Source organism: Trichomycterus rosablanca, chromosome 7 (genome assembly GCF_030014385.1).
Source record: "Trichomycterus rosablanca isolate fTriRos1 chromosome 7, fTriRos1.hap1, whole genome shotgun sequence".
NCBI classification, from domain to species: domain Eukaryota; kingdom Metazoa; phylum Chordata; class Actinopteri; order Siluriformes; family Trichomycteridae; genus Trichomycterus; species Trichomycterus rosablanca.
This window is the reverse complement of record NC_085994.1, coordinates 19,513,561-19,529,694: the sequence shown is the minus strand read 5'-3', so window position 1 is coordinate 19,529,694 and position 16,134 is coordinate 19,513,561. Positions and strand designations below refer to the sequence as shown.

Sequence of the window (16,134 nt, the reverse complement as noted above, 5' to 3'; positions counted from 1 at the left end):
TGGAGTTTTTAAACACCTCATTGTTTAAACACCTCGTCACTGCTGGACTGAGAATAGTTCACCAACCAAAAATATCCAGCAATAGATGAGCGATCGTCTCAGACTTAACGTCTACAAGGTGGACCAACTAGGTAGGAGTGTCTAATAGAGTGGACAGTGAGTGGACACGGTATTTAAAAACTCCAGCAGCGCTGCTGTGTCTGATCCACTCATACCAGCACAACACACACTAACACACCACCACCATGTCATTGTCACTGCAGTGCTGAGAATGATCCACCACCTAAATAATACCTGCTCTGTAGGGGTCCCGACAATTGAAGAACGTGGTGAAAGCAGGCTTAGAAGGTACGTCGAGAAATAGATGGACTATGGCTGATCGGTGTATGTATAGGTACCCTTCATCCTAAAACATTTACATTAAGTTATTTCATTAAAAATCTAAGCAAATACATAAATAAACAAACAAAAAACAACTCAAACCCCATTTTTTGGATGAGCGCAAAGTATAAAATGCAAGCTAAACACAACAAATGAAACAAATGAAGCCAACCAGATGTGCTGTTTTGTCCATAATAGCCATCAATTAAACGGTTATTACAACTTTATTACAACCTCTTAAATTATTAATAAACACATTTAATGAACATCTTGTAAACAGCGTTTAATTTACTCTAATTTACTCCAATTGCTCAAATTGTATTCAGTCACAATCATAAGTAGCTTTGGATAAAGGCATCTGCTAAATGCTGCAATATAAATAGAATACACCCTAGACAGAGTACCTTCTCATCACAAGGTGTCAGGCACACCTGCGTTTATTTATTAACCTACACCTAAAGGGAATTTAGAGTAGCTGGACGATTTTGAGAGGTGGGATGATACTGGAGAAACGGGAGAAGGCCAAATAAAATGTTCTGTCAATAAAGAGGAAATACTGTTCATTCATCTGGGCAGTGTGTAATGAACGTACGGGATATTCATCCTCTCCAATCTGGCAACCCTGTTCTCGAGTGGTGCTGCTGCTGCGGTGCGTTTGTAGAGCGGTGCTTCAGAAGACAACAGACAAAAAGAGGAGCATGTGAGTTTCTTCACTGATCACATACTCACTAATGGACATTCCAGGAATAAAACAACTGCAACAACGCTGTGGAATTCTATCTTATTTTGGAAACGTCAGTTGTTTCTCCTGTCTAACCTTCATGCTGCATTAATTTCTGATAAAGCTCACACAGCAAGTTTGTACGGGATTTGTATGAGAAGCGCTTCTCCATCACTCGCTTCACCTGATCCACAAACTCTCATCCTTTCACCCATCCAGGGATTTAATATACATCTGTGTTATTTATTACATTCAGGACATTTTCTTCCTTAATTGGAGAACAGATTTTCATCAGTGAGTTCGCTTTGCAGAATAAATGAACGAGTGAGTTAGTGATTGAGGATTGAGGTGATGTGCAGTGAGATCTGCAGCAGATTCAGAAGCTCAGCGTTTGTGTTCATGTACCTGAACTAGTTCAGCTCTTCTGTAGAAAATCCTGCTCCTGTTCATGCGGTGGACTCATGTGTTCACTGTGTATGAGGGTGAATCTCGTCCGTGAAGAGTTTTGTGGAGAATAATCGAGCTGAAGTAGAAAGATGAACAGTGTGGCGGAGCTGGAAGATGGACAGCAGAACAAGGTGCAGGTAGGTGCACACAAACTGGACTGTAAATTTACTGATTATTAACTCAGCACTGCTGCATCTGTACTATTCATTTATTTATTAGGATTTTAACGTCATGTTTTACACACTTTGGTTACACTCATGACAGGAGATGTATTACTCCTTACACAAGATTAATCAGTTCACAAGTTTAATATCAAACACAGTCATGGACAATCTGTATCTCCAATTCACCTCACTTGCATGTCTTTGGACTGTGGGAGAAAACAGGAGCACCCGGACGACACCCACGCAGACACAGGGAGAACATGCAAAGTCCACACAGAAAGGACCCGGACCGCCCCACCTAGGGATCGAACCCAGGACCTTTATGCTGTGAGGCGGCAGTGCCACCCACTGAGCCACAAAGCTGCCCCAACACTAAAATGCACCAAATCTATTTAAATCAAACAATGTGTGTGAGACTGAAATTAAGCATTGTAGTTTTACGAGAATACTAGAAGGTCCTGGGTTCGATCCCCAGGTGGGGCAGTCCAGGTCCTTTCTGTGTGGAGTTTTGCATGTTCTCCCCATGTCCGGAAACCCACGCAGACATGGGGAGAACATGCAAAGTCCGTACAAAATGGACCCGGACCGCCCCATCTGGGGATCGAACCCAGGACCCTCTTGCTGTGAGGCTGCAGTGCTACCCACTGAGCCACAAAGCTGCCCCATCTGTACTATTTAAACACTAAAATGCAACCAAATCTATTTAAATCAAACAATGTGTTTCAGATGTTTTCCAAGTGACGTGAGTGAGACTGAAAATAAGCACGTCTGTAGTAGTTTTACCAGAATACCAAATGGTTTGGTTGTGGTTATATGTGGTATATATGGTATATGGTGTATGGTTATTAGTAAAAAATAATACTGACATAATTGTATTGCAGTAGTATATGATCACTGTGGTATGTATATTAGTTCATGATACAGTCAAAGTCAAAACATAACACTTTAGACTTGTATATCATGAGTTCTTTTATAGATCTATTGTGGGTTTTCTTTTAAGTTCTTAAATAAATTATGCTTGATTATAGCTTTTGATTTATTTGTTTGTTTATTAGGATTTTAACGTCATGTTTTTCACACTTGGTTACATTCATGACAGAAACTGTAATTACTCATTACACAAGATTAATCAGTTCACAAGGTTATATTGAACACAGTCATGGACAATTTTGTACCTCACTTGCATGTCTTTGGACCGTGGGAGGAAACCCACGCAGACACGGGGAGAACATGCAAAGTCCACACAGAAAGGACCCGCACCGCCCCACCTGGGGATGGAACCCAGGACCTTCTTGCTGTGAGGTGACAGTGCTACCCACTGAGCCACCGTGCCACCCTCAGCTTTTGAGTTATCTATATCCTTATAGGGTATGTAGCACAGGTTTGACTGCACCAATTAAAAGTAGGTGGAACATTGGGTGTTTGTCAAGGACAAGAAAAAACTGTCACATAATGCTAAGAGTAGAATGGCCTCAGTGGTCCAATGAGACCCCTTGACTTTAAGGGGTAAGCTTATTTGCTGTAGGCATCCCAGCTAGTAATTTGTCCACTATAAATAATTATTCATTATCAAGATGGACAATACAATTTCTAGCAATAATGGTTGTACAAAGAAGTTTTGTTCTCCTTGTTTCCTGTTTCTCAGGGAATAAATTTCAATTCAATCACTCACATGTTCCCTCAGAAAAGGAAGTGTGGAATGACTGACTGAGTGGTGTAAGGAATGCTTTTGAAGTGGTAAAAAATCAAGCAGTTGTTTCCCTTGTATAAGGCTGTGTTTACACTTCAAGAATTATTACTAATTATTAGCTCTGTATCTTACACCAATTATTGCCGATTCACAAGTCATGACACTACGCATACTTGATTTATTCATACTAGTGCAGTCTAAATAGAACGTACTATTTCAGTACTATTTACAACAGTGCTATTTGCAATGTGAATACTATTTTGGTTACTTATATCGATATTTAAATCGATAACACATGGTGAACTGTGTAGGATGTTTTCATTTTCAGTGCCTACTGTGAACTGCTGTAAATAGAAAAAAAATATGATTAAGACGTAAGTAAACACAAATTACATTTCATTTGTTAAAGAAACAAGCACTCATCATTTGTAAAAAAAAAAAAAAAAAATAAAAAAAGTAATTGGCAACTTGGTACTTAAATCAGTTAATCAAATTTTATTTGTAGTTGGGTTCAGTTTTACTTAAAGACACCAAGACTTGATTATAGCCAACGTTACTTTACACTTTTCCAACAATGTAAAGCAGCTAAACTCTTTCTACATTCAACACACATTTAAGAGAAATTAATTGAAGTACATTAGTCTGCAAATCGTTACTTCATTGACTTCAATGAAACTTCATTGAATTACAGTGTGTCTTATTTTTTAAAACAGTAAAAACCTATTTTTAAAACTCCTTTATCAGTGACATCCAGAAAGTCCCACAAGATCCCATATTAAAGGAACTGCAGGCCTTGTTTGTCTCAGATAAGGTGAGGTTAGCATTAATACATACTCCATTTCTAAAGAATTTGGGACTTTTGTGTAAAATGCAATAAAACAAGAATCTGTGATTTGTTTAATTGATTTATTTAACTGACGAGTGTACATAGTACAGTGGTACCTTGAAACTCAATGTCAATTGGTTTTGGGAGTGGCGTTAAGTTTAAAAGGCGTTGAGTTTTAAGGTATTTTTTCCCATAAGGATGTATAGGAAACCTGTTAATGTGTTCCATGGTCTCGTGGAACTGCATATATTTCATACTAATGTAAAATAATGGGGTGTTTTTGACCCTTATACACTGAAAATAACACAATATATTTTATAATATAAAAACAATGAAATATAATTTAAAAACAGTTAAAAATTCATAAGAAATACAATAAAACCTGCTCTTTACCTTTACTTCTTTATTGTTTCCTTGTGCTTTTTAATTAGTGGAGGAAACTTATAAGCAGTAATAATTAAGACAGGTTTAGTGTTTTTGTCGTTCTTTTAATACATTAAGTTACATTATTTTTTAAAGATAAGTATTTTAGACTTTCTCGGAAAAGCTGATTCTCACAATTTCTCAGAACCCCAAACTGTAACACAAGTTTAAAAGTGAAACAGGAGAAACACAGCTGAACACAGATACATGTGGACACTCACAGAGTGAATTTGACGGTTATTCCACACGAATGCAGATTCATCTCATATTCACACTTTGATGACGTTTTACTGCACTGCTCAAGCCAAGCGCTGAACAAAGCAGCAGTCGCACACACGTTGAGTTTAAGGAAAACATTGAGTTTCTCTGCAAAGGGCATTGAGTTTCAAAGATTTTGAGTTTGGGGGACATTGAGTTACAAGGTACCACTGTACCTGATATTTAAAATAATACTGTACTTTGCAATTATAACCGAAATCTTGATGCCTGCAATACACTCAACATACACATTGGCACAGGGCAACATAGGAGTAAAAAGTTGAATAGAATAGAAGATTACACTGTTTTGAAACATTTCACAATAACAGTTGTACATTCAGAAAAGGGTATCCTGATTGGGTAATAAAGGAGGATCTACTTATCAAGCAAAGAGATATTGTGACTCACCACTTTGTGAGACAACTGTCAATCAGTTTAGGCTTTTCATCATTTATTGTACATAATATTGTGAAAAGATTCATGGAATCAGGAGAAATCTCAATCTGTATATGGGAAATTACTTTTAGATGTCTCTTGGGCCCTCAGAAAGGAATTAATGAGAAACCTTCAGGGTACTGTGATTAATTTAGCTACATGGGCTCAGGAGTGCTTTGAAAAAAATCATTGTCACTTAAGATTGGGGAAAAATTCCACTTTCCAAGCTGCAGCAATTAGTACGCTTAGTTTCCATCTCAGATAGTTAAACTGTCACAGGCTGGAGAGCATCTCATGACAGAGGAGACAGGTGTAACCCTGCACCTATTATTTTAGGAAATGAATACATTTCATGAGGCTTAACCAGGGCAGAACAAAACTGTAACTGAAGAACCACATAAACCAAAGCTGAACAAATGAACAAAATAATCAGAGTAAAACAACTCAAGAAATGAACAAAATGCAAGGTACAAACTCAAGAACAGTGCTTGGGTGCAACTCTGCCAGCTACTTAGTCCAAGAAACAGGACTAGCAAAGAATACAAGCAAACAAAAAACTTGGGCCTGAGCTGAGCCCAAGGCATGCTTATAAAGCATTGTCTCTGGGCATATAGAGTAACGTTTAATTAGGAACAAAGAATACTTTGAACCTCCCATGAACAACCCTCAGGCCTGCATCTGGCAGCTGAGCTTGTTACATAGATGCACCTTTAGGTTTTTACAAAAAAGCATTGCCATGATATAAGAACATTTTGAAATATGTAAGGGTTGCCGACTTAGAAACCATAAACCACTAAACTACTTTTAATTAATAGCAGACAGTTTAAACCCAAGATATTTCATGTTTTGTTGGATCAACTGCATTTCATTTGTTGACATTTATTCCTGCATTTTAGCTGTTGGGACAGTATAGCATTTACCAGATTGTATATTCTTCTCACAACACTTACAACATATTTTGGCACAGAGGATACCCAGCAATGACGTGTTTCCGATGTCATTTTAGCCCATTCTTCCTGTAAACACATCTTTTTTTTTTTTTTTTGTTTATGCATTTTCTTCCCTTTTTCTCCCTTTTGGCGCATCCAGTTGCCCCGATTGCATCATGCTTCCTCTCCACCAATGCCGATCCCCACTCTGATTGAGGAGAACGGAGCTAACCCACGCCCCCTCTGACACATGGGCAGCATTTTGTTGCCATTCTACTCCCTATACTTTGACAAGTGCAATGCAGATCAGCACTGTGTACAGAGAGACACACCCTGACCTTTTCCTGTCTCTGTGCAGGCCCATCAATCAGCCAGCAGAGGTCGTAATTGCATTAGTTATGAGAGAGTCCCTATCCAGCTTTAATATCCCACCCCTATCTGAACAACAGGCCGGCCAGTCATTGTTCACGCGGCAGGCAGAGCTGACGCTCGATACGATGTATTCGAGATCCCAGCTCTGGTGTTCAGCGTGTGTTTACTGCTGCGCCACCTGAGTGGCCTGTAAACACGTCTTAAGGTGTGCAACAATTTGGGTTGTCATTGTCACATTTTTTTATTTCAAAATTTTTCACTCTCTGTTAGGCAACAATTTGGGTTGTCATTGTCACATTTTTTTATTTCAAAATTTTCCACTCTCTGTTAGGTTAGTACTGCAGGCAGGCCAGTCTGGTACCTGTACCCTCTTCTTTCACAACCGTGGCTTTGTAAAGTGTGCAGCATGTGGTTTTGCATTGTCTTGTTTCAACCTTTTTGAGAAACGTGCATTATTTTCTCATGCACTTGGTGGCAAACTGGAGATCCTCTGCCCATGTTTTTTTTCCTCAAAGACTCAACCTTTCGTTGATACTGCTTTTGTAAAGTTGTAGCCTAGAGGTTAAGGTATTGGACTAGTAATCTGAAGGTTGCCGGTTCAAGCCCCACCACTGCCAGGTTGCCACTGTTGGGCCCTTAACCCTCAGTTGCTTAGACTGTATACTGTCACAACTGTAAGTCGCTTTGGATAAAAGCGTCTGCTAGATGCTGTAAATGTAAATCTAAATCATGAGTAAATTCACCTCATAAATTTTTACTTAAATGAATTACTTAGATGAATTACTAAATCTAAAGCAATGGATGTGTATTAACAAATTAAATAAAGTTGACCAGGCCAGACAAAGCATATATTGGGATTATACTATATGCAATAAAATAAAGCCAAAGTAATAAAAGCTTCTGCAGTAATAAAAGCTAAAACCACTGGTGGTGTGGAAAATCAGACACTTGACATTCCTACTTCAGCACTTCAATGAGTGCTGGTCGTAAGGAGGGTCTTTTCCATTTATGGACAAGGGTGGGGGGGTTAATGAAGAAATGGTTGACAACTTGCTAATGGCAATATTTATTGATTGTTTAACTACAAAGTGCACCAGTATTTATTTGACATGGGAGGAGTTTTATACTGCTGATGCTTACTTGTCTCTTAATGGCAATTTACTGTCTACAGATTCACAGTTGTAGGGATCTGGGTGCAACTTTTATCACTCTTCGAACTCACAATTCGTCTAGCTGGCATTAGGGATGGAATAAGGACTGCAACAGGTCAATGTGATTGATGATACTGAGATGCCATTTGAACTAATTTGCTATCTGTCATGTGTAATTAGTTTTTGCTTACTTTTTGTCAAAGCATTTTTAGAATTGCTGCAACTGATTTACCCATGTACCACCTTTCATATTCTGTTGTTGCAGTGCTTTGCACCAGCTCGTCCCACCTCTGGCTCTTGTTGTACATAGCGTGCATTTCTTCAGAGGTTGCTAATTAATCAGTGTGAATATACAGGTATCTGCCACTATGGCTGCATGCCATTTATTTTTAGAGTCCTCTCCCAGAAGAGAGATCGGGACTTTCGAGGGACAAATAAAGCTCACCTGGTTTGGTGCAGTAAAAGAGAGCAGCTCAATGTTTGATGGATGTGTTCTGTAGTTCTGTCATTTTCTTTTAGCGTCATGATTTTACATTTGGGTGTAATGGAATGAAGCAGCTCCCAGACTTTTGGGTCTGTAGCAGTAAATTAGGGTAAACAGTATTGTATTGTATTAGAATTTCCATTCCAAAACCATGAGCATAAACCATGAGCAATAGTACGTTGTTGCCTCCTTTTTGCAACAATAAATGGACCTTTTGGGATGGCTTACCACAAAGGTTTGGAGTGTGCCTGTAAGATGGTATACCCATTTAGTAACAGAGCTTTTAGTCAAGAAGACTCTTAATAAACGCTCCAATTCATCTTATGGTTGTTCAGTAGTGTTAAGGTGAGGACTTCCCACAAAACTTGTTATATACACCATATACAGATCAGCCTTGTTTGTAAACTCACTGTCCATTTTATCAGCTCCACTTACCATATAGAAGCACTTTGCTTTGTAAGCCCCCTTTCACTCTGTTCTTAAATGGTTAGGGCCCCCACAGATCCACTACAGAGCAGGTATTATTTGGGTGGAGGATCATTCTCAGCACTGCAGTGACACTGACATGGTGGTGGTGTGTTAGTGTGTGTTATGCTGCTATGAGACACATAGACACAGCATAGCTGATGGAGTTTTTAAACACCTCAATGTCACTGCTGGACTAAGAATAGTTCACCAACCAAAAATACCCAGCCAACAGCACCCCGTGGGTAGCGTCCTGTGACCACTGATGAAGGTCTAGAAGATGACAAACTCAAACAGCAGCAATAGATGAGCGATCGTCTCTGACTTTACATCTACAAGGTGGAATGTCTACTAAGTAGGAGTGTCTAATAGAGTGGACAGTGAGTGGACACCGTATTTAAAAACTCCAGAAGCGCTACTGTGTCTGATCCAGTCATACCAGCACAACACACACTAACACACCACCACCATGTCAGTGTCACTGTTGTTCTGAGAATCATCCACCACCTAAATAATACCTGCCCTGTGGTGGTCCTGACCATTGAAGAACAGGCAAAAAAAGTATGCAGAGAAACAGATGGACTACAGTCAGTAATTGTAGAACTACAAAGTGCTTCTATACGGTAAATGGACAGTGAGTGTAGAAAAAAGGAGATGGTTTTAATGTTATGGCTGATCAGAGTACATTGCTTTGTGCACAGGGGCACAGTCATACTGGAACACCAAATTGGACTCTTCAAAACTGTTGCCAATAAAGTTGGAGACATATAATTGATTTATACACCTGTTAGTTAAATGTGTGGATAAAACACCTAAACCCACTTTTTTAGGTGACGTTTTCTAATTCTTTTGATCACATAGTATATTTCTACTGATTCACCAAGGTTTTGACCTCTCTAGCCATCACAAACACTCAATTATAGCACTAAGTTTACTAGCTATGTTTTGAATGGGAGAGGATAGGAGCAACAAAATACAAGGGATCTTCAAAACGTTTCCACACTTTTATATTTTCGTTGGAAATTGTGAGGGCGGGAGGAGTAGTAATTGTAGTAATTGGTCGTGTCTGAGAGACTGAGAGAGCTTATAGTCCGGATTTAGCGCCATCCGATTTCCACCTTTTTGGACCGCTCAAAGAAGCTTTAAGGGGAAGGAGATTTTCATGTGATGATGATGTGAAAGCAGTGGTGCATCAGTGGCTACACGCTCAACCAAAAACATTTTTTGCTGATGGCATTAAAAAGTTGGTATGACACTGGGAAATGGTATGACACATTTGTTTTTGAAATTCTTAATAAATAGAGTTTAAAAAAGTGTGGAAACTTTTTGAAGAACCCTCGTAAAGTGTATATGAATAGAGAAATGATGAGAAAGAGACTAAAAGCTTCCGTACATGTCTATCTTCAAGTAAATGACACATCATAAGAGAATTTTTTTGTTTTACACAGATCAGGCATAACTTGACCATCTTCCTAATATTGTGTTGGTCCAATATGTTTTTGCTACCAAAACAGCCCTGACCCATCGAGGCATGGACTCCACTAGACCCCTGAAGGTGTGTTGTGTTATCTGGCACCAAGATGTTAGCAGCAGATCCTTTAACTCCTGTAAGTTGAGAGGTGGGGCCTCCATGGACTGGACTTGTTTGTCCAGCACATCCCACAGATGCTCGATTGGATTGAGATCTGGGGAATTTGGAGGCCATGTCAACACCTCAAACCCGTTGTTGTGCTCCTCAAACCATTTCCGGAACCATTTTTGCTTTGTGGCAGGGCGCATTATCCTGCTGAAAGAGGCCACAGCCATCAGGGAATACCGCTTCCATGAAAGAGTGTACATGGTCTGCAACAATGCTTAGGTAGGTGGTACGTGTCAAAGTAACATCCACATGAATGGCAGCACCCAAGGTTTCCCAGCAGAACATTGCCCAAAGCATCACACTGCCTCCACCAGCTTGACTTCTTCCCAGTGGTCATAATGTTATGCCTGGTTGGTGTATTTCTTACAATCTGTTCTGCACTATACAGGATGGGCAGTGGCAGGTGGTTTCAGTTTGTCATTCAAATGAATAAATCATTAAGGTTTGTCAATTAAATTATCAGGTTTTTTGGCTCACTTCATGCCAGAAGAGCATTTTCACCCACCTGTTTCTACTGGAATTTGAAAGTTGTGCATTAGAAAAACAAAACAGAACGTTTAAAAAAAGTTGATTTCTTGCTGATGCAGGCAGCTTTCGATCTGATGAAGTGTGACTTAAATTAAGGGCATCACAGTGGCAGAGCAGGTAGTGTTTTGGGGATCTGGCTTCAAACCTTGGCTTTGGTCTTTGCCTCTGCTTTAGTTTTCTTCCCACATCTTGTGTAGGTGTATTCTTAGACTGTTATTTTAACTTTTTTGGAAGTGATTTAATGCATAGTTGTATTGTTTTGCATCCTTTCTCAAGGTTAACAGTTTAATGTTTAGCTTCAGTGCACAGTTATTCATTTTACCTCTTGTACAGGGCAGACAGGGCATTTCTACAAGTGGGCATTGGCCACGCTGAGTTAAGAATTGTTTACTTAGAGGTATCATCTGCCCCCTCCGACACGTGGGCAGCAGCATGCATTTTGTCACCAACACTAGGCGAGAGCATATATGCGAATCCGATTTCCACCTTTTTGGACTGCTCAAATAAGCTTTAAGGGGAAGAAGATTTTCATGTGATGATGGTGTGAAAGCATCGGTGCATCAGTGGCTACACGCTCAACCAAAAACATTTTTTGGTGATGGCATTAAAATGTTGGTTCAACGCTGGGATAAATATATCAGAAGGTGACTATGCAGCCTTGTGTACGGAGAGACACACCCTGAACCGCACTCTTTCCCCGCCTCTGTGCAGGCACCATCAATCAGCCAGCAGAGGTCGTAGTGCATCAGTTACGAGGAGTCCCTATCCGGCTTAGTACCCCACCCCTATATGAACAACAGGCCAATTGTGGGCGCTCAGTCCAGCCGGATGGCAGAGCTGAGATTCGATACGCTGTATTTGTGTATTTTTACCACTGCGCCACCTGAGCGGCTAAATGGATGCTGTTTTTATGTCCCTTTTCCACTTTTCTCAAAGTTAAACTTCACACTTGTGTACGACCCATGCTTAGGAAAAGCAAAATTTTTGTTGTTGCCCACGCAAATACTTTGAATGTCCACCCAGAGACGATGTCCTAGTAAACTCTCTGTTATAAAGCCTGATTACTGTGATTACTTCACAGTCTAAACTTAAAATAAAAAGTATAATTTAAAAAGCGATACGTCATATTTAAATACATTGTTTTTACTTTACAGAAATGACTCCATCACTGAGCAGACACTTAATTTTCAACAGTCATGTTTGTTGGCTAAAAGAGCACCTAATTTAATGTGATTGGAAAATATTTTACACAATCGTACACGCTCTAAGCGTTCAACGTCTTGCTTTTGATTAGACTCGTTCACACTCTAACTGGCTGTTACTTAAACAACAGAGGTGCTTAGTGACTCACCCCCACCCCATCCGGTACTCCTTTGAGGCTTTCACACTTTTTTTGCTCTCAAGAGGGTGCAGTGCTAATTTTAGTAATGAATAATAATAATGTTACAATGGGTTTCATCACATTTTCCGTGCGCAGCTTTTAACAGAAGCCCTTTTTTCACCTATGCACTCTGCACAGGCGCCTCTCTATCTGCCAGTCAGAGTCCTTACACAGCGTTTGAAGACCCCACACACATAGTCCGGTCATCCCGCCCTAGCAGAGACGTGTCTGCTGCAGGCACTGCCAATTATTTCCGCTAGATGGTGCCCAGCCGGGTGCCAAGAGTGGCCAATTTTGATGTTTTTTTTTTTGAATGCATTTTCTCCCCATTTTCCTCTTGATTTAGCGCACTGAATTTTTGTCTTCCGCTGCTGAGGGATACCCGATTGCATCCGAGGAGAGCACGTCGCTGTACACGCCTCTTCCGACACATGTACAGCCCTGCTCTTCTCACCCATGCATCCTGCACAGTCGTGTCTTCCGCCAATCAGGGTCCTTACACAGCGTATGAACACCCACCCACCCACACATAGTCTGGCCCCCACCCTACAGATATGGTGGCCAATTAATATCTGCTGCAGGCACCGCCAATTATGCCCGGTAGATGGCGCCCAGCCAACCGGTGGCAGAGCCGAGTTCCGAACCAAGGCGTTCAGGAATCTCGGCTCTGGTGTGCTAGCGGAATATCCCTCTGCGCCACCTGAATGCCAAGAGTGGCCAATTTCAATGTTTAAATCTGTGGTTAGCTAAATAACCAACACAATATGTACATTTATGCTGGTTCACCAATGGTTTAAGTAGCTGAGCTACACTGTTCGTGTAGTAACGTGTAGTCTAGCTAGTTAAGTTAAATTTTAATGTATTCACTGATTGTCATGTTTTCTGCTGCCAATGTCTGCTGCGTTTTCTTTTTTATTTATTTAATCCTTGTGTGGTGTTCATAGTTTTGTTACTCAGCCAATGTTTGTGGGTCTGGTGGACCCACCGAATTACTGTGTTTTTAAACCAATACATCCATAACTTATTTAACATACAAAATACCAGAGGTTTACTTTAAGATGTTTACAAGCAATAAATACAGCATATTTGGTTAACATTTACTATTTACCTAAGTTGGATCAAATTTATAAATAACAGTGCCATCCGTTTGTTGTGATAAAATATAAAATAGGAAAAATCACTATTAAAATATGGCTGGAAAAACGTGTTTACTTTGAACAAATCGAAATGAAACAACCTTAAGAAATGTAAAACATTTGTCAGTCTAAGAAACAGCAGCCTGAAGAGATACAGTATCTATATCAGTCTACACATCAGTCTACACATCAGTCCCATTGAACACAGTCTATTCATGCCAGCCTATACAACATATGAGGGTCAGCTTTACTGTGTGTGTGTGTGCTACATACATTCATTTGATGCATGTATGCTGCGTCTGTCTGTCTCTTTGTCTGTGTCTTTGTCTGTCTGTATCAGTATGTCTCTCTGTATGTCTGTTTTTCTCTCTGTCTGTCTCTGCCTGTCTGTCTGTTTTTTATTAATCTGTCTGTCTGTCTCTGTCTGTTTCTCTCTCTGTCTCTCTGCCTGCCTCATTGTTTCTGTCTGTCTGTCTGTCTGTCTTTCTCTCTATTTGTGTCTCTTTCTGTTTCTCTCTGTCTGGCACTCTGTCTGTCTGTCTCTCTCTCTCACACAGAGACACACACTCACAGCAGGACATGTTGTAGTAGGACAGAGTAAAGGGACACACTTTTATACCTGCGGGTCCAGTAGACCTGAACACCACATGTGTAATATAATGTGTAGGGGGGGTGTACAGTGTGAACTCATTAAAAATTTGTTATTTTATATGTTCTTCACACAAAATGAGCCAAAGGCAAAGAATCTGAGGTTAAAATAATAATAAAAAGCATCATTTTTCTTTTAGTAAACATTGAAAACGGGTCCCACAGACCCAAACACCACACAAGGGTTAATTATTTTTGCTGTGTCAGATGCTTTTACATTTACAGCATTTAGCTGATGCTTTGATACAAAAGCCCAATACAGACCTGGCAGTGTATCATGTATTACATCCTCCACATGTTCATTGTTCTGACCAGAAATAAAGAAGAGACAAAGTTGTGATAGTGGGCTATGTCTGGACTAGGTTTGTTTGACATTTGGCATTCTTTATCTGTTAGCTAGAGGGGCAAATACTTTTACCAAAGAGTGCCTTCAACTAGCTGTTCAAGATACAGAGGTAGGGCCATCTGAACCAACTTGCAGTTTGTGGCATTTTATAGCATCAGATGGCTCTTCAGCAAGGGGTGACTGGTTGTTTCCAGGACACCATGTGGTGCTAAAATCTCCGGTGTCAAGTCACCTGTTTCTATAGCATTAAGATCAAGGTGGTGTCACAGCAGAAGCCTACTCTTTTAGGACACTGGGCAGTGCTAACGCCACGGGTGAAATGACGGGTTTCCTTTGACAACAAAACAAATAGTTACTTTCTGCAACACCAGGCTGCACTTGAATGTTGAAATCATGAAGTGCCTCTTAAGTAGGGGGTGCGGCAGTGGTGCCCACCAGAACACCAGGCAATACTGCAGCAACTCTTGGCCTTGTAGATCCTCTTCTGGGACATCCTACTCTGGGCCTTCTATCCGAAGGTTGGTGCCAGTAGAAGTGTTAGGCTGTCTGACAGTTTTAGCCATGGCTCTGTCTTGGGCTATGCAGCTATCTCAGCTTTCTAACCTGAACTGCTAACCTAATCCAGTGCCTAGAGTTTTCGTAGGCACAAGTTCAAGAACATCTCTGGATGTGTATCAGCCAGTGACAAGCAGTAGTCCTGATCTTTGATTAGCATTATTAAATTCCCAAGATACCCTTGTCCTAGACCCAACTTTCAGTACAGGAGAGCAAAAGAAGAGCGAACTTAGAAAACAAAAACAAAACATCAGGATAAAAACGTCAGGATAAACATCACCCTTTAAATGAGTGTCAATGAGATGATGAATAAATTATACTGATGATGAATGACTGAAGAGCTGTGACCTTGTATTTCAAACAGACCAGGATCAGCCTCATAGAGTAACAAAAACAGAAACACTAAAATAAGCGTGAGAATCTCATACTGGCTGTTTTGCTGGCAGTGATGCAACTTGTTTATTTCCTGATACCTGAGCTCATCTCCTGGCATTCCTCAGTCGATGATAGCAGATTACGACTACCCCAGACCATTTCCTCATCTAGACAAATGTGAGGTATTGCAATTGCTACACAGAGCAGTGGTTTATTGTTTTTGGTCTGCCAGGCTGCAATAATATGTATGCATTAGTCAGCTATTAAGATACGGGATGGCTAAAGTGGCTAGGGCTCTGGACTGTTAACTGAAACATTAAAGGTTTATATCCAGAGTTCCTCTGTTTGACCCTTAGGCATGGCTTGTTTTGGGGGCTGCTGTATGATGGCTAAACCTTCCTTTAATCCGAGTTTCTTAACAAGCTAGGATTTGTGAAAAAATATCTATGATGTACCACACATCTGTATACTGTATGTAAATAATGACAATAAAGGCTGGTCTCATATACAACCCCAAATCTGAAAAAGTTGGGACAGTATGGAAAATGCAAATAATATAAAAACACAGAGTTTCTTACATTTACTTTGACTTTTATTTGATTGCAGACAGGATGAACCTGAGATATTTCATGTTTTGTCGGGTTAACTTCATTTCATTTATTAATATACCTCCATTCCTGCATTTCAGCCTGCAACACATTCCAAAAAAAGTTGGGACAGTAAAGCATTTACCACTTTGTAATGTTGCCATTCCTTTTCACCACACTTAGTGTTTCAGGT

The 16,134-nt window shown here is 40.1% G+C and overlaps 1 protein-coding gene across 1 annotated transcript in view; it reads left to right on the top strand.

The window, feature by feature from the left end:
- Window positions 1-1,604: 1,604 nt before the first annotated feature.
- Window positions 1,605-16,134, top strand: part of LOC134317758 (fibrinogen C domain-containing protein 1-like) — a 179,927-nt gene continuing 165,397 nt past the window's right edge. The window contains exon 1 of the mRNA XM_062998481.1: window positions 1,605-1,686. Coding sequence (XP_062854551.1) covers window positions 1,639-1,686 — 48 coding nt within the window. The 5' untranslated portion in view covers window positions 1,605-1,638. The remainder of the gene's footprint in view (window positions 1,687-16,134) is intronic.